Source organism: Scyliorhinus torazame, chromosome 11 (genome assembly GCF_047496885.1).
Source record: "Scyliorhinus torazame isolate Kashiwa2021f chromosome 11, sScyTor2.1, whole genome shotgun sequence".
In the NCBI taxonomy this organism is placed as follows: Eukaryota; Metazoa; Chordata; class Chondrichthyes; order Carcharhiniformes; family Scyliorhinidae; genus Scyliorhinus; species Scyliorhinus torazame.
In genome coordinates this window covers 249,493,255-249,512,093 of record NC_092717.1, presented here as the reverse complement: position 1 = coordinate 249,512,093, position 18,839 = coordinate 249,493,255, and the positions used below count along the sequence as shown (strand labels likewise).

The window sequence follows — 18,839 nt, the reverse complement described above, 5'->3', positions numbered from 1 at the left end:
ATGCCCGGCCCCTCGGGGTCAGGCTGGTGTGGGACAGAATGCCCGGCCCCTCGGGGTCAGGCTGGTGTGGGACAGAATGCCCGGCCCCTCGGGGTCAGGCTGGTGTTGGACAGAATGCCCGGCCCCTTGGGGTCAGGCTGGTGTGGGACAGAATGCCCGGCCCCTCGGGGTCAGGCTGGTGTTGGACAGAATGCCCGGCCCCTCGGGGTCAGGCTGGTGTGGGACTGAATGCCCGGCCCCTCGGGGTCAGGCTGGTGTTGGACAGAATGCCCGGCCCCTCGGGGTCAGGCTGGTGTGGGACTGAGCTGTGGGTCTAAGGAAGTATGGAGACAGCTGCTAGCTGGAATCCTTTACTGTATATTTGTAAATAGTTCTTGTCGTAATGAATACGCAATTACCCTATTTAAGACTGTTTAAACGCCATTAAGATGCACTGAACAGAATGCAACACCCTAAACAGAGTGGCAGCGAATAGAAAAATTCAAAACGTTGCACAAAAATGCAATGACTGAAAGAAATTCTCTTGCAGCATTCTGAGTGGAGGTAAGGTTTGAGAAGCAGACACGCAGAGGGACATCACGAGGGAAAAGCTCCAAAGAAAGGCTTGGAAGCTGAAGGCAGAAACTTAAAATTCCAGACTGGATCAGAAAACTCAGTGTGCTTTTGTTGGATGTCTAGCTTCAAGGACCAGAGTGTAGAGTCAGCAGGTCTGGCAGAGAGGTAAAAGTTCCAGGAAAGAGCAAGTCCTGAGAAACTTTTAAACACTTCGGTGGTGGGCGATTGCCCGGAAAACCAGATTCCCGAGTCGTGGTCCGAGCTCTCTCCGGGAGGGAAAACAATGAATTAATTTGGAAGAATCGTGAGTAGCGAATCAGCTTTAAGGAGCAGCAAAGGCCAGGATTTTAAGCTTTTGTGACCCTCAATCCTAGCGCTGAAATGGGGACCGTCTGCGACCACTCGATCCAAACAGCCATTGGTGTTTTTTCAAGGTTTACCAGGATCCCCATTGCAGCGAGAGTCCGTGAAAGACAGCAAGGGCAAGGTTTCATTATTTTGTTAAGGGGCAATTTAGCGAGGTCAATCCACCTTCCCGGCACATCTTTGGGATGTGGGGGCGAAACCCACACAGACACGGGGAGAATGTGCAAACTCCACACGGACAGTGACCCGGGGCCGGGATCGAACCCGGGACCTCGGCGGCGTGAGGCAGCAGTGCTAACCGCTGCACCACCCTGCCACCCGGTTACAGGGCGATCTTAAAGGGACCACTAAAAATCTGCAATCCCAAAGGGTGTTTCGAGGTGATGCCTCCCACTTTCCGCCGGGGCTGGAGGGGGAGAGAGAGAAATTGCTCCATGTGTTATTCCCATTCTTTCATCGGCTGTAAATTGTTTTTGGAGCTGCCAAGCCGAAGGGTTGCCCTGCGTCGAGAGGCTGAGTGAATCGGGTCGGTACTCGCGGGAATTCTGAAGATTGAGCGGTTTTCTCGTTGAAATGTTGCAGGTTCTGAAGGGGTTTGACAGGGTGGATGTGCAGAGAGATTGTGATCGCTGGTCGGGGAATCTACAACACGGGGATACACTCTCAGAACAAGGGACAGATTGTTTCGGGCTGAGATGAGGAGAAATCTCTTCACTCTCTGGGCTGTGAATCCCAGAGAGTCGGAGATGCTCCCTTGCTGAACATATTTAAAGCTGCGAGGAAGAGAGATTTGGACTCTTGAGGAATTTAGGGATATGGGAAGCGGATGGAAAATGGACTGATGCCGAAAATCAGCCATGATCGTATTGAATGGGGAACAGGCTGGATGGGCCTAACGGTGGCACAGTGGTTAGCACTGAGGCTTCACAGCTCCAGGGTCTCGGGTTCGATCCCCGGCTTGGGTCACTGTCTGTGCGGAGTCTGCACGTTCTCCCCGTGTCTGCGTGGGTTTCCTCCGGGTGCTCTGGTTCCCTCCCACAGTCCAATGATGTGCAGGTTAGGTGGATTGGCCGTGATAAATTGCCCTTAGTGACCAAAAAGGTTAGGAGGGGTTATTGGGTTAGGGGGATAGGGTGGAGGTGAGGGGTTAAATGGGTCGGTGCAGACTCGATGGGCTGAATGGCCTCCTTCTGCACTGTATGTTCGATAGCTAAGTAGTGCGATGAATGGTTTATTCCTGCTCCACTCTCTTTGCCTTTATAAGGCCCGTGCCTTTCTCAGGTATTTCTGCCTCTCCCAGGAGATCTGTGGAGAGAGTAGGAAATATCTGTCCTCACTGATGTGTGGGGCAGGTTAAATATGAGCAGGTTATCCCACTGGGATGGTCGCTAGATACTGGACTTATTTCCTTTCTCCTTTGCCCAGGATTACAGAGACCAACATCAGCACAGGTTGGGGTGATGCCTGGACACTCCTGATCAGTGTGGCACAATGTCCCCGCCAGATGTCTGGAGTGACGGCAGGAGATAGAGATTGAACCCACCGTTGCTGTGATACACATAGCTCTGGGGTGGGTGTGCGAGGGGGGGGGGGTCTGTGTGCAGTCAGTCAGGGGGCGAAGCCGGGAGTGTCCACATCGCTGGCTGACTCTCACGCTGACAAGAGCTCTCTTACCTGATGAGGTGGTTGATGATGATGGGATCGGGCGGAAGCAGCAAGGTAGTAAGTCGCTGAGGGATCTCCGAAAACTTTAACCGAGGGCAGTCAAATATCTGCGAGATCGACAGGAGAAATAGCTTCAGGATCAGAAACAAAAATAAAGAACAGCAAAACCCACACAGAGAATTGTGAACAAAGATGGTTGTGCAAGGATGCTCCTGGAACTGAGCGGTTATAAATATCAGGAAAGAATCGTGAAGACTGAGCTGTTGCCCGACAGAGATCTGTAAATTATGGAAGAGTTTTAAGTTAACACAAAGACTGCTGCATATCTCCGAGTGCAGCAATCCCCAGAGAGTGAACTTAGAATTTGGTGAGTGAGAGAATTTGGTGCAGTGAGAGAGAAGGAAAGCAGGCAAGTGATTGGTTGGGGAGTATTTATTATTTTTATTGCCCATCCCTAATTGCCCCTGAGCTGAGTGTCTCGCTCGGCCATTTCAGAGGGCAGTCAAGGATCACCCACATTGCTGTGGGTCTGGAGTCACATGTAGGCCAGACCGGGGTAAGGACGGCAGATTTCCTTCCCGAAAGGACAGTATCGATCCAGGTGGGTTTTTACAACTATCAGCAGAGGCTGTTTAGCACAAGGCTAAATCGCTGGCTTTGAAAGCAGACCAAGGCAGGCCAGCAGCCCGGTTCAATTCCCGTAACAGCCTCCCCGAACAGGCGCCGGAATGTGGCGACTAGGGGCTTTTCACAGTAACTTCATTCGAAGCCTACTTGTGACAATAAGCGATTTTCATTCATTTCATTCACAATCGACAACGGTTTTATGGTTTCCTTTAGACTTTGCATTCCAGGTTTTTATTGAATTCAAATTTCACCATCTGCAGTGTCGGGATTCGAACCCGGGTCCCCAGAGCGTTCCCCTGGGCTTCTGAATTACTGGTTCACTGACGATCCCACTATGTCACCGCCTCCCATTTAGCAGTAATTGTAAGGTTTTATTAGTAACAGTGAGGTTTACAGGCAGGAGTACAGCTTATTGGGAATAGTGGGACTTGTTAATAACGTGGACTGGGAAAATCAGGTTGTAGTGGATCCCAAGAAAAGGAATTTGTGGAATGTCTCGGAGATGTTTTTTTGGAGCAGCTTGTGACAGAGCCCACTAGGGATCAGGCAATTCTGGATTTGGTGATGTGTAATGAGGCAGGCTTGATTAGGGAACTTAAGGTGAAGGAGCCCTTAGGGAGCAGTGACCACAATGTGATAGAATTTACCCTGCAGTTTGAGAGGGAGAAGCTGCAATTAGATGTAACGGTATTACAATTAAATAAGGGTAACTCCAAAGACATGAGGGAGGAGCTGGCCAGAGTTGATCGGAGAAGGAGCCTAGCAGGGAAGACAGTGGAACAGCAATGGCCAGAGTTTTTGGGGGTTACTCGGGAGGCACAGCAGAAATTCATCCCAAGGAGTAGGAAACATGCTAAGGGGAGGACAAGGCATCCATGGCTGATGAGGGAAGTCAAGGACAGCATAAAAGCTAAAGAAAAAGCATACAAAGTGGCGAGGATTAGTGGGAACCTAGAGGATTGGGAATCATTTAAAAGCGAGCAGAGGACAACTAAAAAAGCAATAAGTGGAGAGAAAGATGAAGTATGAGTGCAAGCTAGCTAGTAATATAAAGGAAGATAGGAAGAGATTTTTTCAGTATATAAAAAGGTAAGAGAGAGGCAAAAATAGACATTGGACCACTGGAAAATGTGGCTGGAGAAATAATAATAGGAAACAAAGAAATGGCAGGCGAACTGAATAGTTACTTTGCATCAGTCTTCACGGTGGAAGACACCAGTGGGATGCCAGAGCTCCAGGAGAGCCAGGGGGCAGAGGTGAGTTCAGTGACCATTACTAAGGAGAAGGTTCTGGGGAAACTGAAAGGTCTGCAGGTGGATAAGTCACCTGGACCGGATGGGCTACACCCCAGGGTCCTAAAAGAGATAGCTGAAGAAATTGTGGAGGCATTAGTGATGAGGCAGGAAGGGTCCCAGAGGACTGGAAGGGTCTCAGAGGACTGGAAGGTGGCTAATGTATCACCCCTGTTTAAAAAGGGAGGGAGCAGAAGACGGGAAATTATAGGCCGGTTATAGGCCGAGTCTGTTATTAAAGATGAGATCACGAAGCACTTGGAAGTGCATGGTAAAATAGGACTGAGTCAGCACGGCTTCGTCAAGGAGAGGTCGTGTCTGACAAATCTGTTAGAGTTCTCTGAGGAGGTGACAAGGAAGATAGACAAAGGAGAACCAGTGGACGTGATTTATTTAGATTTCCAGAAGGCCTTTGACAAGGTGCCGCATAGGAGACTGTTAAATAAGTTAAGAGCCCATGGTGTTCAGGGTAAGATCCGGGCATGGATAGCGGATTGGCTGACTGGCAGAAGGCAGAGAGTGGGGATAAAGGGGTATTTTTCAGGATGGCAGCCGGTGACTAGTGGTGTACCTCAGGGGTCTGTGCTGGGACCACAACTTTTCACAATATACATTAATGATCTGGAAGAAGGAACTGAAGGCCCTGTTGCTAAGTTTGCAGATGATACAAAGATCTGTAGAGGGACAGGTAGTATTGAGGAAGCAGGGCGCCTGCAGAAGGATTTCGACAGGCTAGGAGAGTGGGCAATGAAGTGGCAGATGAAATGCAATGTGGAAAAGTGTGAGGTTATGCACTTTGGAAGGAGGAATTTAGGCGTAGACTATTTTCTAAATGGGGAAATGCTTCGGAAATCAGAAGCATAAAGGGACTTGGGAGTCCTTGTTCACGATTCTCTTAAGGTTAACGTGCAGGTTCATGTCGAGAGGGCTAGAATACAAGACCAGGGATGTACTTCTGAGGCTGTATAAGGCTCTGGTCAGACCCCATTTGGAGTATTGTGAGCAGTTTTGGGCCCCGTATCTAAGGAAGGATGTGCTGGCCTTGGAAAGGACCCAGAGGAGGTTCACAAAAATGATCCCTGGAATGAAGAGCTTGTCGTATGAGGAACGGTTGAGGACTCTGGGTCTGTACTCGTTGGAGTTTAGAAGGATGAGGGGGGATCTTATTGAAACTTACAGGATACTGCGAGGCCTGGATAGAGTGGACGTGGAGAGGATGTTTCCACTTGTCGGAAAAACTAGAACCAGAGGACACCATCTCAGACTAAATGGACGATCCTTTAAAACAGAGATGAGGAGGAATTTCTTCAGCCAGAGGGTGGTGAATCTGTGGAGCTCTTTGCCACAGAAGGCTGTGGAGGCCAAATCACTGAGTGTCTTTAAGACAGAGATAGATAGGTTCTTGATCAATAAGGGGATCAGGGGTCATGGGGAGAAGGCAGGAGAATGGGGATGAGAAAATATCAGCCATGATTGAATGGCGGAGCAGACTCGATGGGCCGAGTGGCCTAATTCTGCTCCTATGTCTTATGGTCTTATAAAAAATTAAGAAAGCAATAATGAATGAATACAGAATAAAAATGGCAGGGTAAATCATACCATTAATTTGGATTGGATTTTGTTTATTGTCACGTGTACCGAGGTACAGTGAAAAGTATTTTTCTGCGAGCAGCTCAACAGATCATTAAGTACATGAGAGGAAAAGGGAATAAAAGAAAATACATAATAGGGCAACACAACATATACAATGTAACTACATAAGCACCGGCATCGGGTGAAGCATACAGGGTGTAGTGTTAATGAGGTCAGCCCATAATAGGGTCATTTAGGAGTCTGGTGACAGTGGGGAAGAAGCTGTTTTTGAGTCTGTTTGTGCGTGTTCTCAGACTTCTGTATCTCCTGCCCGATGGAAGAAGTTGGAAGAGTGAGTAAGCCGGGTGGGAGGGGTCTTTGATTATGCTGCCCGCTTTCCCCAGGCAGCGGGAGGTGTAGACAGTCAATGGATGGGATTTTTTTCGAATTAAGGGGCAATTTAGCGTGGCCAATCCACCTACCCTGCACATCTTTGGGTTGTGTGAGCGAAACCCACGTAAACACGGGGAGAATGTGCAAACTCCACGTGGACAGTGACCCAGAGCCGGGATCGAACCTGGGACCTCGGCGCCATGAGGCAGCCGTGCTAACCACTGTGCCACGGTACTGCCCCTTAGGACAAGACCCTGAGGAACCCCTCCAGGATGTCCTGGGGCTGAGATGATTGACCTCCAACCACCACAACCATCTTCCTTTGTGCCGGGTATGACTCCAACCAGCGGAGAGTTTCCCCCCTGATTCCCACTGACTCCAGTTTAGCGAGGGCTCAGGGCTCCTTGATGCCACACTCGGTCAAATGCTGCCTTGATGTCGAGGGCAGTCACTCTCGCCTCACCTCTGGCATTCAGCTCTTTTGTCCATGTTTGAACCAAGGCTGTAATGAGGTCAGGAGCTGAGTGACCCTGGCGGAACCCAAACTGAGCGTCCGTGAGCAGGTTATTGCTGAGTAAGTGCCGCTTGATAATGACACTGTTAAGGACTCACTTTACTGATGATGGAGAGTAGATCCATATAATCATAGAATTTACAGTGCAGAAGGAGGCCATTCGGCCCATTGAGGCTGCACAGGCCCTTGGAAAGAGCACCCCACTTAAGCCCCACACCTCCCACTATCCCCGTAACCCCACCCAACCCAAACTTTTCGACACTATCACTGAGATAGATTTTTTGATCAGGTACAGTGTAGAGAGAGCTTTACTGTATATCTAACGCCGTGCTGTACCTGTCCTGGGAGTGTTTGATGGGGACAGTGCAGAGGGAGCTTTACTCTGTATCCAACCCCGTGCTGTACCTGTCCTGGGAGTGTTTGATGGGGACAGTGTTGAGGGAGCTTTACTCTGTATCTAACCCCGTGCTGTACCTGTCCTGGGAGTGTTTGATGGGGACAGTGTCGAGGGAGCTTTACTCTGTATCTAACCCCGTGCTGTACCTGTCCTGGGAGTGTTTGATGGGGACAGTGCAGAGGAAGCTTTACTCTGTATCTAACCCCGTGCTGTGCCTGTCCTGGGAGTGTTTGATGGGGACAGTGTAGAGGGAGCTTTACTCTGTATCTGTGTGTGTGTGTGTGATTCCTGCCCCTCCTCACTCTGGCAGTTCCAGGAGGAACTCACTTGTTCCAGGAGACACCCCTCGCTCAGAGACCCTCCCCCTCGCTCCGGGAGACCTCTCCTCCTTCTGCGTGCCCCCTCCGTGCTCTGGGAGATACGGATGTCTCTACTTGTTTCAGTTCACTTACTAATGTCAATTCTGTGACTCTCACAGCCTCTTCCCCATCCCATAATCTACACTGGATGACCAATGCATTTTACTGCTCTTGTTTTCAGATTCGACCTCCATTTGCAGGTCACGCCCCCTCCCCCCACTCTCCTTTCCTCTGCTGCTTACCTGCTGGAAGTATTTGTCACAGCTGACGTACTCTTTGTCGTGGGAATCCTGCAGTTTGTTGGTTTTGATGTATTGCCAAAGCGCCTGTACAATGGCCGATCGAGTCTGTGTGTGGATTCCCAATAACCTTGCCAACCGTGGATCCAATTTAAACTGAGGCGGCTGAAAGAGAGCCACCAAAAATAGAGAGACAGTGAAACTCACCCTCAAACTACCCAGCAACAAAACCAACCCCAAAACCATCCCAAACCACCTCACACCTCCCCAAAACCATCCCAAACCACCTCAAACCATCCCCAAACCACCCAAAACTGTCCCAAACCATCCCCAAACCACCCAAACCCGTCCCAAACCATCCCCAAACCACCCAAAACCGTCCCAAACCATCCCAAACCACCTCAAACCATCCCCAAACCACCCAAAACCGTCCCAAACCATCCCAAACCACCTCAAACCATCCCCAAACCACCCAAAACCGTCCCAAACCATCCCAAACCTCCTCAAACCATCCCCAAACCACCCAAAACCGTCCCAAACCATCCCAAACCACCTCAAACATATAGAACATAGAACAATACAGCGCAGTACAGGCCCTTCGGCCCACGATGTTGCACCGAAACAAAAGCCATCTAACCTACACTATGCCATTATCATCCATATGGTTATCCAATAAACTTTTAAATGCCCTCAATGTTGGCGAGTTCACTACTGTAGCAGGTAGGGCATTCCACGGCCTCACTACTCTTTGCGTAAAGAACCTACCTCTGACCTCTGTCCTATATCTATTACCCCTCAGTTTAAAGTTATGTCCCCTCGTGCCAGCCATATCCATCCGCGGGAGAAGGCTCTCACTGTCCACCCTATCCAACCCCCTGATCATTTTGTATGCCTCTATTAAGTCTCCTCTTAACCTTCTTCTCTCCAACGAAAACAACCTCAAGTCCGTCAGCCTTTCCTCATAAGATTTTCCCTCCATACCAGGCAACATCCTGGTAAATCTCCTCTGCACCCGCTCCAAAGCCTCCACGTCCTTCCTATAATGCGGTGACCAGAACTGTACGCAATACTCCAAATGCGGCCGGACCAGAGTTCTGTACAGCTGCAACATGACCTCCCGACTCCGGAACTCAATCCCTCTACCAATAAAGGCCAACACTCCATAGGCCTTCTTCACAACCCTATCAACCTGGGTGGCAACTTTCAGGGATCTATGTACATGGACACCTAGATCCCTCTGCTCAGCCACACTTTCAAGAACTTTACCATTAGTCAAATATTCCGCATTCCTGTTATTCCTTCCAAAGTGAATCACCTCACACTTCTCTACATTAAACTCCATTTTCCACCTCTCAGCCCAGCTCTGCAGCTTATCTATATCCCTCTGTAACCTGCTACATCCTTCCACACTATCGACAACACCACCGACTTTAGTATCGTCTGCAAATTTACTCACCCACCCTTCTGCGCCTTCCTCTAGGTCATTGATAAAAATGACAAACAGCAACGGCCCCAGAACAGATCCTTGTGGTACTCCACTTGTGACTGTACTCCATTCTGAACATTTCCCATCAACCACCACCCTCTGTCTTCTTTCAGCTAGCCAATTTCTGATCCACATCTCTAAATCACCCTCAATCCCCAGCCTCCGTATTTTTTGCAATAGCCTACCGTGGGGAACCTTATCAAACGCTTTGCTGAAATCCATATACACCACATCAACTGCTCTACCCTCGTCTACCTGTTCAGTCACCTTCTCAAAGAACTCAATAAGGTTTGTGAGGCATGACCTACCCTTCACAAAGCCATGTTGACTATCCCTGATCATATTATTCCTATCTAGATGATTATAAATCTTGTCCCTTATAATCCCCTCCAAGACTTTACCCACTACAGACGTGAGGCTCACCGGTCTATAGTTGCCGGGGTTGTCTCTGCTCCCCTTTTTGAACAAAGGGACCACATTTGCTGTCCTCCAGTCCTCTGGCACTATTCCTGTAGCCAATGATGACATAAAAATCAAAGCCAATGGTCCAGCAATCTCTTCCCTGGCCTCCCATAGAATCCTAGGATAAATCCCATCAGGTCCCGGGGACTTATCTATTTTCAGCCTGTCCAGAATTGCCAACACCTCTTCCCTACGTACCTCAATGCCATCTATTCTATTAGCCTGGGGCTCAGCATTCTCCTCCACAACATTACCTTTTTCCTGAGTGAATACTGACGAAAAATATTCATTTAGTATCTCGCCTATCTCTTCAGACTCCACACACAATTTCCCATCCCTGTCCTTGACTGGTCCTACTCTTTCCCTAGTCATTCGCAAACCATCCCCAAACCACCCAAAACCGTCCCAAACCTCCTCAAACCATCCCCAAACCACCCAAAACCGTCCCAAACCATCCCCAAACCATCCCCAAACCACCCAAAACCGTCCCAAACCATCCCAAACCACCTCAAACCATCCCCAAACCACCCAAAACTGTCCCAAACCTCCTCAAACCATCCCCAAACCACCCAAAACCATCCCAAACCATCCCCAAACCACCCAAAACCGTCCCAAACCATCCCAAACCACCTCAAACCATCCCCAAACCACCCAAAACCGTCCCAAACCATCCCAAACCACCTCAAACCATCCCCAAACCACTCAAAACCGTCCCAAACCATCCCAAACCACCTTAAACCATCCCCAAACCACCCAAAACCGTCCCAAACCATCCCAAACCTCCTCAAACCATCCCCAAACCACCCAAAACCGTCCCAAACTATCCCCAAACCATCCCCAAACCACCCAAAACCGTCCCAAACCATCCCCAAACCACCCAAAACCGTCCCAAACCATCCCCAAACCATTCCAACCCTCCTCAAACCTCCCCAAAACCATACCCAAATCACCCCAAACCATCGCAAACTATCCCCAAACCATCGCAATCCATCCCCAAACCATCGCAAACCATCTCAAACCATCGCAATCCATCCCCAAACCATCGCAAACCATCTCAAACCATCGCAAACCATCCCCAAACCATCGCAAACCATCGCAAACCGTCCCCAAACCATCCCCAAACCATCGCAAACCATCCCCAAACCATCGCAAACCATCCCCAAACCATCGCAAACCATCCCCAAACCATCTGAAACTATCCCCAAACCATCCCCAAACCATCGCAAACCATCTCAAACCATCGCAAACCATCTCAAACCATGCCGAAACCATCTCAAACCATCGCAAACCATCCCCAAACCATCGCAAACCATCCCCAAACTATCGCAAACTATCCCCAAACCATCGCAAACCACCTCAAACCATCGCAAACCATCTCAAACCATGCCGAAACCATCTCAAACCATCGCAAACCATCCCCAAACCATCGCAAACCATCCCCAAACTATCGCAAACCATCCCCAAACCATCCCCAAACCATCGCAAACCATCCCCAAACCATCGCAAACCATCCCCAAACCATCGGAAACCATCCCCAAACCATCGCAAACATCCCCAAACAATCGCAAACCAACCCCAAACTATCGCAAACCATCCCCAACCATCGCAAACCATCCCCAAACCATCGGAAACCATCCCCAACCATCGCAAACCATCCCCAAACCATCCCAAACCATCGCAAACCATCCCAAGCCATCCCCAAACCATCGCAAACCATCCCCAAACCATCCCCAAACCATCGCAAACCATCCCCAAACCATCCCCAAACCATCGGAAACCATCCCCAAACCATCGCAAACATCCCCAAACAATCACAAACCATCCCCAAACTATCGCAAACCATCCCCAACCATCGCAAACCATCCCCAAACCATCGCAAACCATCCCCAAACCATCCCCAAACCATCGCAAACTATCGCAAACCATCCCAAGCCATCCCCAAACCATCGCAAACCATCCCCAAACCGTCCCCAAACTCTGACCCTCCAAACCATCCAATCAAAACCTCTGCCCCAAACTCTGACCCTCCAAACCATCCAATCAAAACCTCTGCCCCAAACTCTGACCCTCCAAACCATCCAATCGAAACCTCTGCCCCAAACTCTGACCCTCCAAGCCATCCAATCGAAACCTCTGCCCCAAACTCTGACCCTCCAAACCATCCAATCAAAACCTCTGCCCCAAACTCTGACCCTCCAAACCATCCAATCAAAACCTCTGCCCCAAACTCTGACCCTCCAAACCATCCAATCAAAACCTCTGCCCCAAACTCTGACCCTCCAAACCATCCCACTGAAACAATTCCATTAATATCCTGGCTGGGATCGAGCGGATCCTATCGATCTGTCCATTATGATATTAATAATAATAATCGCTTATTGTCACAATTAGGCTTCAATTAAGTTACTGTAAAAAGCCCCTAGTCGCCACATTCCGGCACCCGTTCGGGGAGACTGTTACGGGAATTGAACCCACGCTGCTGGCATTGTTCAGCATTACAAGCCAGCTGTTTAGCCCACTGTGCTAAACCAGCCCCTCATAACACTGTTACTCCACCAGCACTAAGATTGAATGCTGTCTGTTTCTCTCACGGGGAGTATTTTTATTTCACTGCTAACTCTGGTATTTTATCTAATCTCTCCCCCGAAGGCTGACACAAAGTATTTAGTAAATCTGCCATTTCCTGATTTCCAATGACAATATCACTTGTGTTTGTTATTGAGATTACTCTCAGCAAACTCGAAACGTTATCCTTGAATTTCCCCTCAATCTCCCCCTCCTCATCCCCATTTCCCCTCAATCTCCCCCCTCCCCATCCCCATTCCCTCACAACCTCCCTCCCACATTCCCTTCTCTCTCAATCTCACCCCCAATCCCTTTACGTTGATCTCATTCGTTCCTTTGAATCTTTCCCTGACTGTGCGAATCTCTTTTTCCTGGCATTCCATATAAAATCCTCTCCATTAGTTTGATGGTCTCTCTATTATGGCCATCACGAGTTCATTGTCCAACTTGAGCTCTTTGGGACTATTTCCAGGTTGGTGGCTGTCACACCTAAATTGAAAACCAATGCATCGTGTCTCAAATGTAAATTGAATCTGGTAAACAACGCATTTCCCGACCATTACATCGAATGTTCCTGAACGGACACAGGCTATGTACCCCATCCTGGTGCGTCTGCTCCGCACGGACCTCCCCGTACCCCACCTTCACCTCACCCCATCAAACTATCCTTCTACCCTTCCCCCACTCATCTGTTTATCCCAATTCCTCTTAAATGTATCTCGGTTATTTAGCTGACCCGCTGCCTGTGAGAGTGAGTTCCACATCCTTCCCACTCTCTGGGGAAGGAATTTTCTCCTCAATTCCCCATTGGATTTCTGACTGGTTGTTTGAAGTTTAGAACTCCCGACAATGTGGAATATTGCAACATCTCCATATCTATCCCAGCGAATCCTGTCACAATTAAAAGCCTTGATCGGACTCGCTCTCCTTATGTTGAGAAACAGTCTCGGCCTCTTCCCTCTTCAAAGATCTTTAAATCTAATAAGGTCGCTTCTCCTCACAGAATCACACAATTGTTAATGAGCAGAGGAGGCCGGTAGGCCCATCGTGTCGGTACTGGCCCTCCGAACGAACATCGTGACTCAGCACCATTTCCCCGCACCCTTGCCCATTGTTTACATCTCCTACCCTCTTGAACCCCTCGATTGAACCGGCCTCCACCACACTTCCAGGCCACGCATTCCAGGCCCCAACCACTCGCTGCGCGAAAAGGATTTTTCTCACATCACGGCCGGGCACCTCGGTTTGGGAGATCTTTTCCCACCGGAGCTGAATCACCACCTGGTTTGTGCTCACGCTGGGCGCACACATCAGGGGATCCCGCTATCGGGACGCCATTTTGAATGGGCAGCCCGATAACGAGGTCCCGCGATTGCACTCGCCCCAGAATACAATTCAGCGGACCCTCCCCCCCCCCCACCCCCGGGTTTTCTGGGTCACCCCCCCCCTCCCCCGCCCCCCACCCCCCATCCCAACCAAGTGTGGAAATGATGTGACACTCCCCACAACTTTATCCTGGAGGCCCCTCCCCCATCCATCCTGGCGGACCCGCCCCCATCACAGCCCCACCCCTGTAGGCCCCTCCCCATCACCTACCCCTGGAGGCCCCTCCCCCATCACCCACTCTGGAGGCCCCTCCCCCATCATACAGCCCTCCTGGAGGCCCCTCCCCCATCACACAGCTCCACCCCTGGAGGCCCCTCCCCATCACACAGGCCCACCCCAGGAGTCCCCTCCCCATTACACAGCCCCACCCCTGTAGGCCCCTCCTCCATTACACACCCTAGAGGCTCCTCCCCCATCACCCACCCTGGAGCACCTCCCTCATCACACAGCCCCACCCCTGGAGGCCCCTCCCCATCACACAGCCCCACTCCTGGAAGCACCTCCATCATCACACAGCCCCTCCCCTAGAGGCCCCTCCCCATCACACAGCCCCACCCCTGGAGGCCCTCCCCCATCACACAGCCCCACCCCCTGGAGGACTCTCCCCCCTCACACAGCCCCACCCCTGGAGGCCCCTCCCCCTCACAAGCCCCACCCCTGGAGGCCCCTCCCCATCACACACCCTCGAGGCCCCTCCCCCATCACACAGCCCCCACCTCTAGCCCATCCCCATCACATAGCCCCACCCCTGGAGGCCCCTCCCCATCACACAGCCCCACCCCCTGGAGGCCCGTCCCCCTGCCCGTCCGTAGTGCCCACCTGATAGTCGAGCATCAGTAGGAGTGTGCACCTCACACTGACATCTCCCGGCCTCTTCACCTGGAACCCATCTGTCTCCTGGGTTGTGGGTGTGCGATGCCACTGCAAGAAAACAGAGAGCACAAATAATTCCCTGACTGTCATAAACAGGTTACTCATTAACCCAACAACTGCTCCCCAATCTTCCCAGGCTCTGTCTGGCCGAGTGACAGTCCTTCATACACACAAATGAGTAGTAGACAATCGACCACAGGAGGCATCACAGGTCAGCCGGGTACGCAGGGGGAAACAGGGTCAGCTTTCGGAAGTGGAAATCTGCCTGATTCCTGCTCCTTGTAAATTGCTGTCCTGAAGTTAGCGCCCGTGGCTTTAACCCACCCCCTGAGAATAATCTGGACTGGGAGGTGGATGAAAGCTGCTCCCCATCTCGTCAGGTAGGCCATCAGCCTAACCCGACACAAAGGCACCAACAACAGCACCTCGTCACCTTTGTCTGATATTTAGACTCTGGCGCCCAGCAAGGCCCCTTCCCTCAACTGCACATCCAATATCCTTCTCAAATCATGGACCATCTCCGCAACCCCTGCCCTCCTGGTCAACAGGGTCCAGGTCACTACCACTCGCTGGGTAAAAACGTTCCCCCCTCCCCCCGAATAACTCTCACCCGAAACCCTGACCCCCCTGGTCCTTGGACCAGCAGCTACTGGGAACAAGAGTATGTTGAAGGACATCAGACAATAAGCTATACCGATGGAGTCCAAATCTCAATGTGTTTCCCAGGGGGTCTTATCATCACCATTTATCCCTGAGGGATATATTAGGGCAGCTTAGTGAAAGAGGGAGGTAGGAGTGAGGAGGAGGGATAGTGAGGCAGGTTGTGTCCTGCGATTCATTCCAAATAGAGAATGAGAGTTTTAAACGTGAAGTGGGGACCGGGGGGGAAGAGTGAGAAATTCCATGTCACCTCCACCAGGTGGTTGTCCGGCCCGTACAGATCCTTGTCCAACTCTATAACCAGACTCTTGAAGAAGGACGAGAATTTCCTCTTCTGTTTACCCGGCTGAAACAAAATATATTCACAATTAATCCAAATCTGCACCAGAGAGCAGCAAATACAGGTTAGTACCGAGAGAGCGTCACACTGTCAGAGGGTCAGTACCGAGAGAGCGTCACACTGTCAGAGGGTCAGTACCGAGAGAGCGTCACACTGTCAGAGGGTCAGTACTGAGGGAGTGCTGCACTGTCAGAGGGTCAGTACTGAGGGAGTGCTGCACTGTCAGAGGGTCAGTACTGAGGGAGCGCCGCGCTGTCAGAGGGTCAGTACTGAGGGAGTGCTGCACTGTCAGAGGGTCAGTACTGAGGGAGTGCTGCACTGTCAGAGGGTCAGTACTGAGGGAGCGCCGCGCTGTCAGAGGGTCAGTACTGAGGGAGTGCCGCACTGTCAGAGGGTCAGTACTGAGGGAGTGCCGCACTGTCAGAGGGTCAGTACTGAGGGAGTGCCGCACTGTCAGAGGGACAGTACTGAGGGAGTGCCGCACTGTCAGAGGGTCAGTACTGAGGGAGTGCCGCACTGTCAGAGGGTCAGTACTGAGTGAGTGCCGCACCTGTCAGAGGGTCAGTACTGAGGGGAGTGCCGCACTGTCAGAGGGTCAGTACCGAGAGAGCGCCGCACTGTCAGAGAGTCAGTACTGAGGGAGTGCCACACTGTCAGAGGGTCAGTACTGAGGGAGTGCCGCACTGTCAGAGGGTCAGTACTGAGGGAGTGCCGCACTGTCAGAGGGTCAGTACCGAGAGAGTGCCGCACAGTCAGAGGGTCAGTACTGAGGGAGTGCTGCACTGTCAGAGGGTCAGTACTGAGGGAGTGCTGCACTGTCAGAGGGTCAGTACTGAGGGAGTGCCGCACTGTCAGAGGGTCAGTACCGAGAGAGTGCCGCACAGTCAGAGGGTCAGTACTGAGGGAGTGCTGCACTGTCAGAGGGTCAGTGCTGAGGGAGTGCCGCACTGTCAGAGGGTCAATGCTGAGGGAGTGCCGCACTGTCAGAGGGTCAGTACTGAGGGAGTGCCGTACTGTCAGAGGGTCAGTACTGAGGGAGTGCCGCACTGTCAGAGGGTCAGTACTGAGGGAGTGCCGCACTGTCAGAGGGTCAGCGCTGAGGGAGTGCTGCACTGTCGGAGGGTCAGTTTGCCTCATTGGAGGCGGAGTTACTGCTCCTGGTGGACAGCAACAAAGATCTGGGGCGTCATTCTCCAACCCCCCGCTGGGTTGGAGAATCGCCGGGGGCTGGCGGGGCACCAAAGGCCGTTTCCGCCAGTTGGCGGGGTGGAAATTCCTCCGACGCCGGCCTAGCCCCTCAATGCCCGTCTGATTGGCGCCGTTTTGGGCGCCAGTCGGCGGACATCGCGCCGTTTCGGGAGAATTTCGCCCCTGAGGTTGGAAGTGGAGGATGTTGAGAATAGTTTGAGTCGATTGAACCTCGGGTCGGTGGGGCTGCTGGAGGGAGGGGAGGGCTCGAAGATGATCGAGGATTTGCCTCTGGGCTGCAGGGAGGGGCTCAGCTACTGCCGCACGAGCTGCTGCCCAAGGTGATTATCCACTTCCTCAGTGACTATTGGAAGGAGGGGTCTTGGAGTGGGCTGCTGGAGGTGGTGCTGGGGAGGGAGCCCACAGCGACAGGAGGCTGCTGGGAGGTGGTGCTGGGGAGGGAACCCACAGCGACAGGAGGCTGCTGGGAGGTGGTGCTGGGGAGGGAGCCCACAGCGACAGGAGGCTGCTGGGAGGTGGTGCTGGGAGGGAGCCCACAGCGACAGGAGGCTGCTGGGAGGTGGTGCTGGGATTTTGATTGTAGGACATTCCCAACATTCCCGGTGGCACGACTGTCTACTGAATTGGAGAGGATTCTTTCCTGCAATGGGTCGGGGGAGGCAGCACGTCCGGGACATACGGGGTAGGGGAGGGAGGGAGGGGGAGGGACAGACGGTGGGGGAGGGATGGGGAGGGGGTGTGGGAGGGGGAGAGGGAGGGGGGAGAGGGACGGGGGGAGAGGGACGGGGGGAGAGGGACGGGGGGAGAGGGACGGGGGGAGAGGGACGGGGGGAGAGGGACGGGGGGAGAGGGACGGGGGGAGAGGGAGGGGGAGGGGGAGAGGGAGGGGGAGGGGGAGGGGGAGAGGGGGAAGAGGGAAGGGGGAAGAGGGGGGGAGAGGGAGAGGGAGGGGGAGAGGGAGGGGGAGGGGGAGGGGGAGGGGGAGAGGGACGGGGGAGAGGGAAGGGGGAGAGGGAAGGGGGAGAGGGAGGGGGAGAGGGGGGAGGGGAGGGGGAGGGGGAGAGGGTCGGGGGGAGAGGGAAGGGGGAGAGGGAGGGGGAGTGGGAGGGGGGGGAGTGGGAGGGGAGAGGGAGGGGATTGGGGAGGGGATGGGGAGGGGGGGAGGGGAAGGGGGTGTGGCAGGGGGAGGGGAAGGGGGTGTGGCAGGTGGGAGAGGGAGGGGGTGAGGGACGGGGGGGGAGGGAGGGGGAGAGGGAAGGGGAGAGGGAAGGGGAGAGGGAGGGGGAGAGGAGGGGGAGAGGGAGGGGGAGAGGGAGGGGGAGAGGGAGGGGGAGGGATTGGGGAGGCGGGAGGGGAAGGGGTGTGGCAGGGGGAGGGGGAGAGGGACGGGGGAAGAGGGGGGGAGAGGGAGAGGGAAGGGGGAGAGGGAGGGGGAGTGGGAGGGGGAGAGGGAGAGGGAGGGGGAGTGGGGGGGGAGTGGGAGGGGGAGGGGGAGGGGGAGGGGGAGGGGGAGGGGGCGAGGGAGGGGGAGTGGGAGGGGGGAGGGGGAGAGGGAGGGGGGAGTGGGAGGGGGAGAGGGAGGGGGAGTGGGAGGGGGAGAGGGAGGGGGGAGGGGGGGGGAGTGGGAGGGGGAGAGGGGAGGCGGGAGGGGATGGGGAGGGGGAGGGGAAGGGGGTGTGGCAGGGGGAGGGGTTATCTGAATCTGAATGCTCACATCCTCCAGAAGTTTTCCTTCGACTCGGAGTTCCCAGGAAGCGATGCTCCCATCGGAATCCTCGGCATCGTGTCTCGCCGGGTTAAACGTGTTGGAGATGTAAAGTCGCAGTTTCCGCTTTTGCTGTGAAACCAGACAAGGAAGGGTTAACAGGGGAAACACTGA

General features: G+C 52.9%; 1 protein-coding gene across 1 annotated transcript in view; it reads right to left on the bottom strand.

Annotated features, from left to right (window-relative positions):
• Positions 1-18,839, bottom strand: part of LOC140385963 (SWI/SNF-related matrix-associated actin-dependent regulator of chromatin subfamily D member 3-like) — a 200,035-nt gene that overhangs the window by 92,856 nt on the left and 88,340 nt on the right. The window contains exons 4-8 of the mRNA XM_072468607.1: positions 18,675-18,797; positions 15,662-15,757; positions 14,698-14,799; positions 7,983-8,144; positions 2,596-2,693 (exon numbers count right to left, since the gene is read on the bottom strand). Coding sequence (XP_072324708.1) covers positions 2,596-2,693; positions 7,983-8,144; positions 14,698-14,799; positions 15,662-15,757; positions 18,675-18,797 — 581 coding nt within the window. The remainder of the gene's footprint in view (positions 1-2,595; positions 2,694-7,982; positions 8,145-14,697; positions 14,800-15,661; positions 15,758-18,674; positions 18,798-18,839) is intronic.